The sequence below is a fragment of the Carlito syrichta genome, unplaced genomic scaffold, assembly GCF_000164805.1.
Source record: "Carlito syrichta isolate Samal-C Ts95f unplaced genomic scaffold, Tarsius_syrichta-2.0.1 Scaffold307755, whole genome shotgun sequence".
NCBI lineage: Eukaryota > Metazoa > Chordata > Mammalia > Primates > Tarsiidae > Carlito > Carlito syrichta.
Genome location: NW_007251851.1, coordinates 81,692 through 95,794, shown reverse-complemented (window position 1 = coordinate 95,794; position 14,103 = coordinate 81,692). Strand labels below are relative to the sequence as shown.

Sequence of the window (14,103 nt, the reverse complement as noted above, 5' to 3'; positions counted from 1 at the left end):
TGGCTGCGGTGGCCGGGGGTGGCCACTGCACTCCAGTCTGGGTGACAGAGTGACACTCCAACTCAAAAAAAAGAAAAAATGTTTGCTGAGGCAGACCAGACATCTTAGAGTTATTTGACATCAGTGATCACTCCCTCTTCTTTTTTTTCTTTCCTTCCAAACAGGAATGCAGTCTTGCTCTGTCATCCTGGCTAGTGCAGTGGTACTATCATAGCTCACTACAGCCTTGAACTCCCAGGCTTAAGCAATCCTCCCACCTTGCCTCCTGAGTAGCTGGGATTACAAGCTACTCCCTCTTTCTTAAAAAGTACTCTTTCCTTGGCTTCCATTTGCTTACTCTTAGAATACAAAAAGCAATATGAGGAGACCATCTTGATTTCTTTTGCAGACATTTCTCCACCACCTGACCCTTCAGTTTTGACATTCCTCTGAGTTCTGTTCCAGACCAGGATTCCCAATCTACATTTTGCATGGACAGCTGCATCCACTCCCACAGCCTGTTGTTTACATGCTGATAACTTACGCATTTGCAGCTCAAGTCCAGTCCTTTCTTCAAAGCACCACTACTGCCTCCCGGACATCTCTTCTTCAGTTTCTCACAGGCATTTCACCTTTAGTGTGACCCAGATTGAACTCATCCTCCTTTCCCTCTCTCCAATCTGCTGCTTAATATTCTTGGATTTCCTGTCTCAGTAAATAGTAGTTTGGTAACTACTATTAGTTACCTAAGTCAGAAGTTGTGAACTCTAATTATTATTCTCTTTCACTTCTACCCCCAAGCATTTACAATTTTCTTGTGATAATACTTTGAAATTTTTCTTTTTTCTTTTCTTTTTTTTTTTTTTTTTTGAGTTGGAGTCTCACTCTGTTGCCCAGACTGGAGTTCAGTGGCCGCTCCCGGCCACCACAGCCTCGACCTGCTGGGCTCCGGCGATCCTTCTGCCTCAGCCTTCCAAGTAGCCTTAAATCTGTCCATTTTTCTTCATTGCTACTGATACTTTCATGGTTCCTGGCCAGTCTCATTTCTGACCTTAATTACTTTACTGCTTTCTCACTAAATTTCCTGTGGTCTTACTCATCTTGAATACACTCATCAGTTGTGGCAGGATGGCTTAATCTGGAAGTAACAGAAAAGCAACAAAATTGGTATTGACATTTTAGTATATTTGTCAACCAGGAGTGTGAAAGTAAGGTCATTCCAAAATGTCTTAATGAGTGACCACAACAGTGTCATCAGTGATTCAACTTCCTTTATCTTTCCTTTCTGCTTTACTCTATGGGCCAGTGGCTCTGTGTAGGTCAGAATATGACTGCAGTAGTCTAAGCATCATAGTCACTAGGCAATTCTGCCTTGCCAGAATCCTCCTGCCTTGCCTTTTGTAGAGGCAAAAACCAGAAAGGTTCTTGTGGTATGTAAGAGTAAGGAAAATGTTCCCACATGCTCTGACAGATCACCTATCAAGTCTGGTTGCCCAGATTATGTACTTTTCTCTTGCCTAAACCAGAAACCAGCAAGGGGAATGGCATTGAAAGGTCCACCCCCTGGGACATGAGCCTGGCCTGCCCTGATGCATATGACCACTGATAACTGAACCTAGTTTGGGTTTCATTAGCAAGGAGGAAGGGTACTACAGCTGTTGAGGAGGTGACCAACACTGTCGGTAGTGGTCTTTCTGAACTGTAGTGTCATACTTCTACTCCCCTGCTGCTTAATACTCTTTGGGGTCTCCTGTTACTATTAGGATAAGGGCTACATTTTTTCTCCTGACCATTATTTTTCTAGCTATATTGTGTTCTTGTGAAGTCCCCTATTACAGCATGCATCACATCTCATCATGACTGCTGTTGTCTGTGAACTTTGTCTTGCATTATTTGTGTGCCCCTAGCATTTAGCACAGAGCCAGGCATCTAGTAGCTGCTTTGGAATCTGGTGAATAAGTGCCTTTAAGTTAGATTATTTATTTATAATAGCTTAACCTATGTGGAACACGACTACGATAAATCAAGTTTAATTATTATCATATAAAAAGTGTGGTTTTACTGTTGATAAATATATGTGACTTAACTGTTTTTTAAAATAATGTTAATAGGGATCATGATTGATAGACTGCTTGAAAGTAGGGGACCATAAACTTCAATTTTTTTTAAAAAAAAGATCATTTGAAATCCCAGTCAGTAACATTGGCTTTCTCCATATAAATTAATGTACATAGTGGGAGGAAAAAAGACTTATTCTGGGAGGTCTTTTTTATCCCCATAAAGAATATATAATGAAAAATGTGATTCAGAAGTAGGGATATCCCTTTAAGAGACAGGTTGTACGGCATGGTGACTATAGTTAATGATGTATACTTGAAAATTGCCCAAAAGAATAGATGTTAATTGTTCCCACAACTAAAAATGGTAAGTATGGGAGGTGAGGGATATGTTAGTTTGATCTAGCCATTTCACAATGTATACAAATATTAAAATACTGCACACACTGCAAATATATGCTATTTTTATTTGTCATCTATACTTCAATTAAAAAAAATAATTTACTTCCATCAAAAAAAAAAAGTCAGAATGCCTTTGCCTTCAGCAGCCAAATAACTGAGCTTCCCGTTTTAGCATTGCTCTCTCAAGACCCTCCCTTAATAAGGACTTCCGGGATCACGCAGAGCAGCAGCATATTGCAGCCCAGCAGAAGGCAGCTTTGCAGGTGAGCAAAATGTAACCGTTCTGGTCTCTTTGGAGATGTCCTGGGTTTTAGAAGCCAGCACAGTAGTTATTTTATATTTTAGTGGAGCAACGTCAATAAAAATGTTCCACACATAATTGCAATGGTTTGCTGATGTTCAGTCAAGCCCAAAGGACGTGAAGGACCCACACAGCAGTAATGAAAGTGTCTTTATGGCGTTGACGCCGTCATGATTGATTCTGTGCTGTACTTGCCAAGGGATTGCTTGTGCACAAAAGAGTTTAGAATATTTGGATGGGCAAGAATGATCTTAAAAATTGAACTAGCTAATTTAATAATACATATGTATTTTCAAATTTGCCATGTCATTTCATCCTTTGATAGTCATATTGGCTTATTTATTGTTGTTTGGATTATTTTATTAATGGTTAGCACAACTGTTGTGCAGGAAATGTTTAAAGGCTAACTCTTACTGTAGGATTAGGAATGTGATGCTTTATCAGTTAAAAAAAATTTCTTCAGAGTAATAAACTGTTTTAGTGTTACATTCATCTTGATAATTTAAGACTCTCAGAGACCTTAGACAAGACGTCGTTTTTTTCATAGACGTAATTTAATTGCTGTGCTTTGAAACCTTAGAATTCTAGAATTGGAAGGAACATTTCAAAGACCATATCACTTTAGATGACCTAAAAACTCCTTTTTTTTTAATGACAGAGAAAAGTTGCTGGTGGTTTTCTGTTTTTACATTCCACCATTCTCTACAAAATGTTAGTATTTTAATAATTAGTAATCACTACTTTTTCCCCCTCTCCTTCCAACTGCTACCCTTTCTCAAGTTCTGCTTTGTTGGCCAAGAACAGAGTACTTTGGGACCTTTGATGCTAGTTTTCCTCATTTTAAAGAACAAAGCAGTTCATGTTGTTGACTCATTGACTGTGGAGAATTGAGAGGAGAGGGTGGGGATGACAAATGTGTACCTGGTGCAACTTGTTAATCCAAATTCTGTATTATCGTTCATCTCTGGAGTATTTAAACAAAATTAGCAGCATAGGAACTGAGTTGTAAATAAATGTGGTCTCAAGCACTCAGAAAGGATAAGTAATTTTAATGCCTTGGTTGAAAAATTGTGATTCTAAATAGCTTAATTACCTTTCTGAAAAAATCTTTCCCAGCATGCTCATGCACATTCATCTGGATACTTCATAACGCAAGACTCTGCATTTGGGAATCTTATTCTTCCCGTTTTACCTCGTCTTGACCCAGAATGAAGAAAGTATTTGTGATGAAAGTGACTTTGTAATATCAGATGCCAAAGCTACTATCTTTCAGTGCTATACAAACTGTGACTTCCAGAATTTTGGCGAACTTTTGTACGTCTTGCTTCTTTAAAAGAAAGGAATATGTCAGTGAAAGCAAAGAGAAGAGTAACTAGGACGGTGAGAGCTTTGGAATCCGTGTCATCTGAGGAACTGATGATGCTGCCTGTGACTAACTTCTTTGCAATGCTCCCAGCCCCCAACAAGTTTGACTGAATATATTAATATCATGTCTGTGACAGATATTTCAAGAACCATTTGTAGTGCTTAGCTTTAAAGAAACAAGGGTGCTTTTTAAAAATATGAATTGGTAGGCTTAAATAAGTGACATTCATAGTTGCTGTTTATAGGATCAGTGTCAGTGTACCTTTTGAGTTTATAGTCAACATATCATCATCCTGAAATACTCTTTGTGAACTCATAACTACTTCTCCTAATTTCAATTTTAAAAGGAAACCCAAGATAAGACTAAATTACCAACTAGTCTTAAGCCTTTTATAAACATAGGCCATTATAAATGATGTGACTAAATATTATTAAAAACAATGACAAAAATGTGGTGGATTTAAAATTTGTACATGCTCTTATTTAGTGTCACCACATAAACAGTGTGCCTGTGTGGTTTTATTGTTCTAATTTAAAACTTACGCAAGTTGAGCCCCTTTTTAATTACTTTAGGAAGGAATTAGGTTAAACAAGTGTCTCAGCATGACTGATCTTTAACAGAAACTGAGGTGCTTGTTTAAATATGTAGTCCCCACTTCCCTACCCTAGTCCTACAGAATTAGAATCTGATTGAAAATAAAATCTGAAAATCATGGGTTAGAGAATTCTATAACATACTTGTACAAAATTTTCATGATTTGCTTGTATACATGGGTCTGTATATCCCTGAAACTTAGCAGTCATTTAGCTAAAACCTGTATTTTTTTTAACTTTTAATAGGATTAAAATTATATTTATACTATATCATAGATATAGTATTTTATATAACTTTTTATAAATGACCTTATCTTGGCCTTGATTCCCATCCTCTAGTCAAAATTCTACTTTCTTTTCAGAGAGTTTCTTTTCCTTCCCTAAATATTTCACCAACCACATAGCTCCATCCTACTCTTGAGCATTTGAACTGATTTCCTTCATCTGGGTGAGGTGGCAGGTGTCCCCATTGTAATGGTCACCGTCACAGTAAAGATAACCTTACTCTTGCTGCTGAGGTCCTTTCTCTAGTCCCTCAGTTACTCCTTGGCCTTCCTTTTATAAGGTAACTCACTTTCTTCTTTTTTTTTTTTTTTTTTGAGTCAAAGTCTGACTCTTGTCGCCCAGGCTGAAGTACAGTGGCATGCTTATGGCCACTGCAGCCTTGACCTGCTGGGCTCAGATGATCCTTCCACCTCAGCCTTTCAAGTAGCTGGAACTACAGGCACATGCCACCATGCCCAGCTAATTTTTGATTTATTATAGAGATGAGGTCTCGCCAAGTTGCCCAGGCTGGTCTCGAACCTGTGGGCTCAGGCAATCCTCTCTACTCGGCCTCCCAAAATGCTGGGATTATAGGCGTGAGACACCGCACCTGGCTGATTTTCTTGAATTAATTTCACCAAGTTGCTGTTCTCTGTAATCTGCAACATACTGACATGGTTCTAAATCTGTCTCTAGGGAGATAAAACATATGTATAGTTTTTACACTATTGAAGTCTCTGCCTAATGTGTGACTGTAACTTAGGTAAGGAGATCTTTTTACCAGTGATATCCTTTCTAGACTCAGCCTTTTAAACAGATTTGGCCTAAATCATGTAGTCCTGGTTAGAAGCACTTTCCTCTGTCCCTCCGCTCTGAACCACTTACAAATTCAATTCAGTTCCCTATGTGTTTGTCAGTCCCCACTCTGTAAAGCACTGTGCTTTGAGGGACACAAAGATAAGTGCGACCTGCTCTTTAAGGAGGTCACAGTGAAGAGGATCCTGTTGTGGTCCACCAGTAGTTATAAAGCAAGCCAGAATGCAGTAGTAACACAAGAGAGGCATCCTGGATGGGCCTAGAAGTATCTGTATGATTTTACCTGGCAAGAGAGGGAAGAGCACCCCAGGCAAAGGTCAAGATTTCATATCAAAGAGAAGTGGGAACTGAACCAGTTGCAAGGACTGCAGAGGGCGATGGAGAGGGCAGCAGTAGACTCAGAAAGCCCTGAGGTGAAGTTTCAGCAGTGTCCCTCTGACTGTGGGTGAATTTGGGTAACTCACTTAGCTTCTCTGCATGTTTCTCCATCTGTAGAATGGGAACCACATGTTCTGCCTATGTCATAAATTATCTAGACCAGTATTTCTTTTTTTTTTTTTCTGAGTTGGAGTCTCACTCTGTCGCCCAGACTGGAGTGCAGTGGCCGCTTTCGGCCACCGCAGCCTCGACCTGCTGGGCTCCGGCGATCCTTCCGCCTCAGCCTTCCAAGTAGCCGGAATTACAGGCATGCGCTACCACGCTCGGCTGATTTTTTGATTTATTGTAGACATGAGGTCTCGCTGCCCAGGCGGGTCTCAAACTCGCGGGCTCAGGCAATCCACTCACCTCAGCCTCCCAAAGGCGCAGGATTACAGGCTGAGCCACCGAGCCCGGCTAGTATTTCTTGAAGTGTAAATCTCAACCCATTACTGAGTGAAGAAGTCAACTTAGTGTGATCGGCATTTAAAAAAAAAAAAGAAAAAGAAAACATCCGAGTGTACTGCATATAGTAATTGGTGGCTTTGTTTCATGAGTCTTCTGTTTATTTGTTCATATATGTGTGTTTTTACTTATTTTGCTTATTGTCTATTACGCTAGTATGTTTCCTCTTTGAGGGCAAGGATTTTTGTCTCTTCCCTTCTCTTCCTCCTTTTCTTTCTCCCTGTTTTACTTCGTTCACTACTGTATTCCACACATAATAGAATTTGGCATATAGTAGGTGTTCAATATGTTGAACAAGTGAATGAAAGTATATATATGATTTAAGTTGTGATATGAAATGTTTTTCACCACATGGCAGAAAAGTTGAAAGCTACTCCTAAATAATACAGATGACAATACTTTGTATAACCCTGGAATAAAAACTGAAATGACTCAATAATTTCAAAGGCCAATTTTTTTTTTCCTGACCAATCTACAAGCTGTCTCACTAAGTTGTCTCAGTTATTTCCTTCACTTCGGCAGGGAAAGCTCAGCTTTTATGTGAGTGTAAGGCTCATCAGAGTAAGGGAGACCAGAAGGTCAACTGAGGGACTGTGAATTCATCAGTGCAGCTTAACCCCATTACTGGAATCCCATCAGCTAGCAAGTCCCATTTCAGCAGCATTCAACTCAACCAATATTTACTGAATGCTGTTCTTATTCACCCCCGCATGCTAGAGACAGGTTTCACTATGTTCATGTCAGGCTGGACATGAACGCCTGGGCTCAGGCTGTTCTCCCACCTCGATCTCCCAAGTCCCGGGACTCCAGGTGCTGCCACTACAACTGGCCACAGATTTTTTTAAACGAGCAAATAAAGAATGAACATGGACAATGAGAACAGTCACTGTCCTCAAGAATCTGACAATCTAGAGCATGTGAGACAAGCACACTAATAACAAACACTGAGCTGGGCTCGGTGGCTCAGCCTGTAATCCTGCGCCTTTGGGAGGCTGAGGTGAGTGGATTGCCTGAGCCCGTGGGTTCGAGACCCGCCTGGGCAGCGAGACCTCATCTCTACAATAAGTAAAAAATTCAACTGGGCGTGGTAGCTCATGCCTGTAGTTCCGGCTACTCGGAAGGCTGAGGCAGAAGGATGACTGGAGCCCAGCAGGTCGAGGCTACGGTGGCTGGAAGCGGCCACTGCGCTCCAGTCTGGGCGACAGAGTGAGACTCCGACTCAAAAATAAATAAAAAAATAAAAATAATAAACACTGGGAACAACCTGGTGAGGAGAGAATGAGGACATGAGCCTGAAGGGACCAACGAAAGCTACATCAGAGAATAAGCATATGAACTTGGCTTTCAAGATGGAAGGTTTCAACCAGGGAAGATAGAGCAACATTCAAAGCAGAGAAAGCGCCTGCACAGAGACAGAAGGAGAGCAGGTTCCGGAGCCATCGTGAAGCAACCAAAAGTCCAATTTGTCTGGAGCACAGAGAGATCTGTATAGGCAGATAATTAGAAACGAGGCTAACAGGCTTGATTCCTAATCCAGAGTGCTGAATTCCAGGGTGAAGCAAATAGCTTTAGTTCAGTACACAGCTGGGAGCCACTGAACATTTGGGGGCATAGGCAGGTATAGCGATGAACCCATTTGTCCCTCATCAGCTCTTGGAAAAGAGGAACTTGGGAGGTGTCAAAAGAATATTCCTCTTCTGAGAATCAAGACAGATGTGTTCTGTACACATCCACTCTCATCTCCAGCCCATCTACCTTCACTGCCTCTTGCATTGACTTTTTGGATCCTTCTCAAATTTCTCTCTGCTTACCTCCTCCCCATCCACTTTTCTTCTTTCCTTCAGGTTTCTTCTGTGTCTTTACCTCCAAGAACCATTTCAGAAGGAAAAAGCAAGGCATCTTCACAAAGTATCCATTTAATTTTCCTGCCAGCTTGGTGAGGTAGTGAGGTGGATACTCTTAGGAATCTATTCAGCATTACTTCTTCTTTTCCCCCTTCCTAACAATACACAGATTTCTATTGGCCACACTCCTTTCTCAACAGCCAATGTCCTTCAGGGGATGCTGACTCTGCTCCAACAGCGTGAGTGTACCTTTCATTCCCCACCAATCAGGGTAATTTCCTGTGATGATTGCTTCTGGTAACTAGTGCCCCCCAGTCAACACGTGGTATTTCCAGATCGTAGGAATTGGTTCAGGATTGGACACATTACTCAAATGAGACTCCAGGAGAGATTTGTTGAGCTCAAGGAAAAGAGGCATTCTCACTTTTCTGACAATATTATCAAATAGACTCTTTCTCTCTAGATGTGTGAAAGGAAACATACAGTCCCCAGTGTTGTTGGCAGCCATCTTGTGACCATGCAGTGGAGCCAGTTTTAGGTTGACGCTACTACCTGAAAGGTACAGCAGAGAAACTGGGCCCTTGATGACATCATTGGGCCGCTGAATCAAATAATCCCTAGGATGCTAGCTACCCTTCTTTTGGAATTTCCAGTTTGGAAGATTAAAAAAAATCTCATTATAATTTAAGCTGGATTAAAGTAGGTGTTTTGTCACTTGTCACATAAATATCCTGATACACGACACACTAACTTGCTAGCCTCTTAGCCACATACCTAAGCAGGATTCCAAAACTCCGATCTCATGACCACACAATGCTCCCTCTCCTACTTTCTTATGCTCTTCTTAGTCATCACCAGAGCCACTTGCCTGTGCGTCTCTTCCCTTGCTGTTCACGCTCCTCCCCTACACCTGTTGACCTGAACTCTTCCATGACACATACTTTCCTGGTGCCTTCCCTCCTGTGATTTCTGGGAGTTCTTTGGTTCGATCACCGGACAATATCTATGCATTTCCCACTTTTCCCCAGTGCCTCCTTGTCTCCACTCTTACTGATACCTGACTTTCTTGAGAGATCCACAAGTCTTTTGTACCTCTCAGGAGGAGGAAGCTCCTAAGTTCACATGCTGGCTGTGGATTCAGGTAGTTTCTGGCTCACGCACCATTGCCACTCCAGAATATTGTTTTAACTTCATTTCAAAATTCACTTCTTGGCCTGGCAGAGTGGCTTACCTGTGTAATCCCAGGATGTCGGGAGGCCAAGGTGGTAGGATCACATGAGCCCAGGAATTTGAGACCAGCCTGGGCAACACAATGAGCCCCTGTCTCTACAAAAAAAAAAAAAAATTAGCCAGGAATGATGGTGTGCCCCTGTAGTTCTAGCTACTTGGGAGGCTGAGGCAGGAAGATAGCTTGACCTCAGAAGGCTGAGGCTGTAGTTAGCTATATCATACCACTGTACTCCATCCTGGGTGACAGAGCAAGATCTTGACTCAATAATAATAATAGTAATAATAATAATAATTCACTTCTTAAAAACTTATGTCTCCTCCCTTCTTAAAAAAAAAAGCCATGGCCACCCCAGCGTCATCATTGCCAAGTGCTGTGTGGCACTCCCTCCTATCCCTCACAGGCTTCATATCCTCAGCATTTCTCCTGCTGTTATCCTGGGAGCATCGACAGCCACCTTAGTATGTATGAGCTGAACAATACCCTCCTCCTTCCGATCCTTGTTCACTGGTCTCAGACTCCTGGAATCCAGTGATCCTCCTGACTCAGCTTCTCAAGTAGCTGGTATTTCAGGCATGAGCCACCATGCCAGGTCCTCCAGGTCCTTGCCATTTTCTGCCCCTAAGGCTGCCTTCTCCACTCTGGTCACCACACCCTGGACCTGGAATTGGATATCCCCACCCTCCTTCTCCCCAGTGTCTGCATTCTGTTCAGCAGTTACCTGCCTTGGGGTTTCACATTGTTACCTCCTTCTCTTGCTACATTTTCACAGACACATGCTTCTTACATATTTGTATGCACCTTCCAGTGATCTTACGTTCTTTTTAAGCCTGGACTACCCTGGCCCTTCACCACCAGAGTGTATTTACTGTGTCTATGGCATCTCCCACTGTGACTCTTCCTACATTTGTGACCATATACTTTGCCCTTCTTATTGTAATGGATGCTCCTTTTTGAACTGTCTATATTTGTCTTCCTTTAACGTATAATCCATTCCATGACTGCTCCATTTTTCTGTTTCTCTGCATAATACTCCTCAGAGGAGTTAGTGCCACCTGTTGTCTGTACCACCTGTCTCCAATTCCTCTCTTCCCATTGTCTTTGGGATCCACTCTATGCAAGCTTGTGTCTCCACAAATTCACTGAAATTATCCTTTTAAGATCACCATTTTCACTTGATCAAATCTGATTGTTAGTTTTTACCTCTGTATTACCTAAACTTTTCATATCACTACCTCTTTCTTGAATCACTATCTCATTTGACTTCATCAGTACCAGACTTCCTGGTTTTCCTCCTATCTTATTGGTTATTCCTTCTTGGTCTCATCAGCTGGCTTCCCCTCCTTCCAAAGGCAAAAGGTTGGAATACCCTAGCAATCAGCCTTTTCAGTCACTTCTCTATCTACAGTCATTCCCTGAGTAATCTTATTCAGTAGCCTGGCTTTAGGGACCAGCGCTCTCTCTCTCTCTCTCTCTCTCTATCTCTCTCTCTCTCTCTCTATTTAGTTGGAGTCTCACTCCATGGCCTAGGCTGGAGTGCAGTGGCACACTCACGATCACTCCAGCATTGACCTCCTGGGCTCAGGCGATCCTTCTGCCTCTGCTTTCCAAGTAGCCGGAACTACAGGCACGCACTGCTGTGCCCAGCTAATTTTTGATTTATGTAGAGACGATATCTCGCCAAGTTGCCTAGGCTGGTCTCGAACCCACAGGCTCAGACAATCCTCTTGCCTCGGCCTCCCAAAATGCTGGGATTACAGGCTTGAGCCAGTGCACCCAACCGGGGACCAGCTATCTTTTGATGACTTTTATATCACCAGCCCTGATATCTCCCTTTGTGGTGGTTAGTCTCAAAAGATGGCTTCTGTTGAGTCCTTACATCCCTGTAGGCATATGCCACTATTCTCATCAAAAGGTGGAGTCTGTTTCTCCTCCCTCACATATGTGTGGGCCTTGTGACTTGTTTGAAAAAAAAGGGATATGGCAAAAGAGATGCCATGTCAGTTTGGACCTACCTTTAAGAGGCTTGACAGCTGCTTCCGTCCTCTAGACAACCAGCCACTGTGTAAGAAGTCTGATTCCCTGTGACCACCATGCTGTGAGGAAGCCTAAGCTAACCACTGGAGAGGCCACATGGAGAGGCCACATGGAGCACTGAGGTGTCAGACATGTGAGTGAGGCCTTCTTGGACCTCCCTGCTCAGTCCAGCCACCAGCTGAATGCACAAATGACTGACTCCAACTGATACTGCACAGACCAGACAGAGCCGAACTGTCCAGCTGAGTCCAATCAACACACAAAATTGTAAGAAATAATAAATCATTGCCGTTTATACCTTTTAAGTTTTGGGGTAATTTATTATGCAGCAAAAGATGACTGAAGCACCCTTGATCTCCCAACTCCCATAACTATTGTCAGCATCTCCATGTGGAAGTCCAGTAGGGATCTAAACTTAACACGCCCCACACCAGACTCTTGATGTCTTACTCTCCCAGCATGTTCTTCCCTCAACATTCCTCATCTCAGTAAATGGCCACTTGCATGGATATAAACATAGGAGTCATTCTAGATTCTTCTTTTGTGTTCCTCTTTCAAATTTATCAGCTGTAGCCTTAAAATATGCCCAGAATCCCAAGAACTCTTACTACCTCCTCCTAGATCATCTTGTTCCAAGTCACCATCATCATTTGCCTAGACTACTGCAATAGCCTGATAGGTGGCCTTCCACCTTCCATGTTTTTCCCTTGCCCTCCATCCTACCCATAGTTGACAGAATTCAACACAGCAGCGAGAGTTAGCCGTTAAAAATAAATAAGGCACATGGAAAGATGGTCAACATTGCTCATTATTGGGGAAATGTAAATCAAAACCACAATGAGGTACCACTTCCCACTTATTAGGATGGCTACTATATATATATATATATATATGATAACAAATGTTGGGGAGGATGTGGAAAAATTGGAACTCTTGTGCGCTGCTGGTAGGAATGCAAAATGGTGCATGCTCTGTGAAAAACTATGATGGTTCCTCAAAATATTAAACATGGAATTACCATAATTTGATCTAGCAACTCCATTTCTGGGCATATACACAAAAGAACTGAAAGCAAGGACTTGCACAGATATTTGTATGCCCATGTTCACGGTGGCATTATTCACAATAGCTAAAAGGTGGAAAAAACCCAAGTATCCATCAGTGAATAAATGGGTAAACTAAATATATATCCATACAATGGAATACTATTCAGCCTTAAAAAGGAATTAAATTCTGATACATGCTACAAGATGGAGGAACCCATAAGACTTGCTAACTGAAATAAGCCAGACACAAAATGACAAATGCTGTATGACTCATGAGTTACCTAAGGTAGTCAAATTCATGTAAGTAAACAGTGTCAGTGGAAGGCAGGAGGGAAGGATGAGAAGTTATTGTTTAAAGGGTGCAGATTTTCAGTACAGGATGAAAGCGTTCTGGAGATGGATAGTTTGGTTGCACAACAATGTGAATGTACATAATGCCACTAAACTACATTTACAAATGGTTAAGCCATTAACCAGGTGTGGTGGCTCATGCCTGTAATCCCAGCCCTTTGGGAGGTGGAGGTGACAGGATTGCCTGAGTCCAGGGGTTCGAGACCAGCCTGGGCAACTTGGTGAGACCTTGTCTCTACAATAAATCAAAAAATTAGCCAAGTGTGGTGGCACGTGCCTGTGGTTCCAGCTACTTAGAAGGCTGAGGTGCAAGGTTCGTCTGAGCCCAGCCGGTCGAGGCCGCGGTGGCCATGAGCAAGTCCCAGCACTCCAGCCTGGGTGACAGTAAGATTTCCACTAAAAAAAAAATGGTTAAGATGGTAAGTTTATATGTTTATGTATATTTTGCCACAATAAAAATTTAAAAACAACTGAATGTTTATCTCACTAACAGTAAAAGCCAAAATCTTTGACAATGGATTACATATATACAACATATTGTTGGATGAGCCTATTTGTTGGAAGAAGTATTTAGCAGAAAACAAGCAAAGTGAAGCTTTCTCCTCCCTTAATCATAACGTACACTCTCTTTTTCCCTTAGTGTATTTAGCTCTTCTGAGAGGTTGCTGATCTATTGAGAATGGCCAGTGACCAGATGACAATTGGAATTTGAGGCAAAACTGTACATGCTTCCATCCAGCTGTGGAATAGCAGGTCTGAATGATAATGAATGTCGGTCCCTGGTCCAGAGCATATCCTGATTTCATGCAGCTTTGGCCCAACCAGCTTGACCCATCACCCAGAAAATGGTTTGACCCAAGCAGCTCAGCCCTTCCTCTGCCAGAGGTGGTGATACTTTCTTGGGCCCTGCTGTCTGCCTTAAAGCCAGGCAAAAGCA

General features: G+C 42.1%; 1 protein-coding gene across 3 annotated transcripts in view; it reads left to right on the top strand.

Moving 5' to 3' along the window:
• The window catches only part of INIP (INTS3 and NABP interacting protein), a 40,602-nt gene extending 28,538 nt beyond the window's left edge, over positions 1-12,064 (top strand). For 2 of the 3 annotated variants that reach the window (XM_008064592.2, XM_021715818.1), the window contains exons 4-5: positions 2,611-2,701; positions 3,856-5,083. In XM_008064592.2, the coding sequence (XP_008062783.1) occupies positions 2,611-2,701; positions 3,856-3,951 (187 nt within the window). In that variant the 3' untranslated portion in view covers positions 3,952-5,083. Of the gene's footprint in view, positions 1-2,610; positions 2,702-3,855; positions 5,084-11,782 lie in introns of those variants that run through there. The other variant, XM_021715819.1, reaches the window with a different exon arrangement.
• The last annotated feature ends 2,039 nt before the right edge of the window (positions 12,065-14,103 follow it).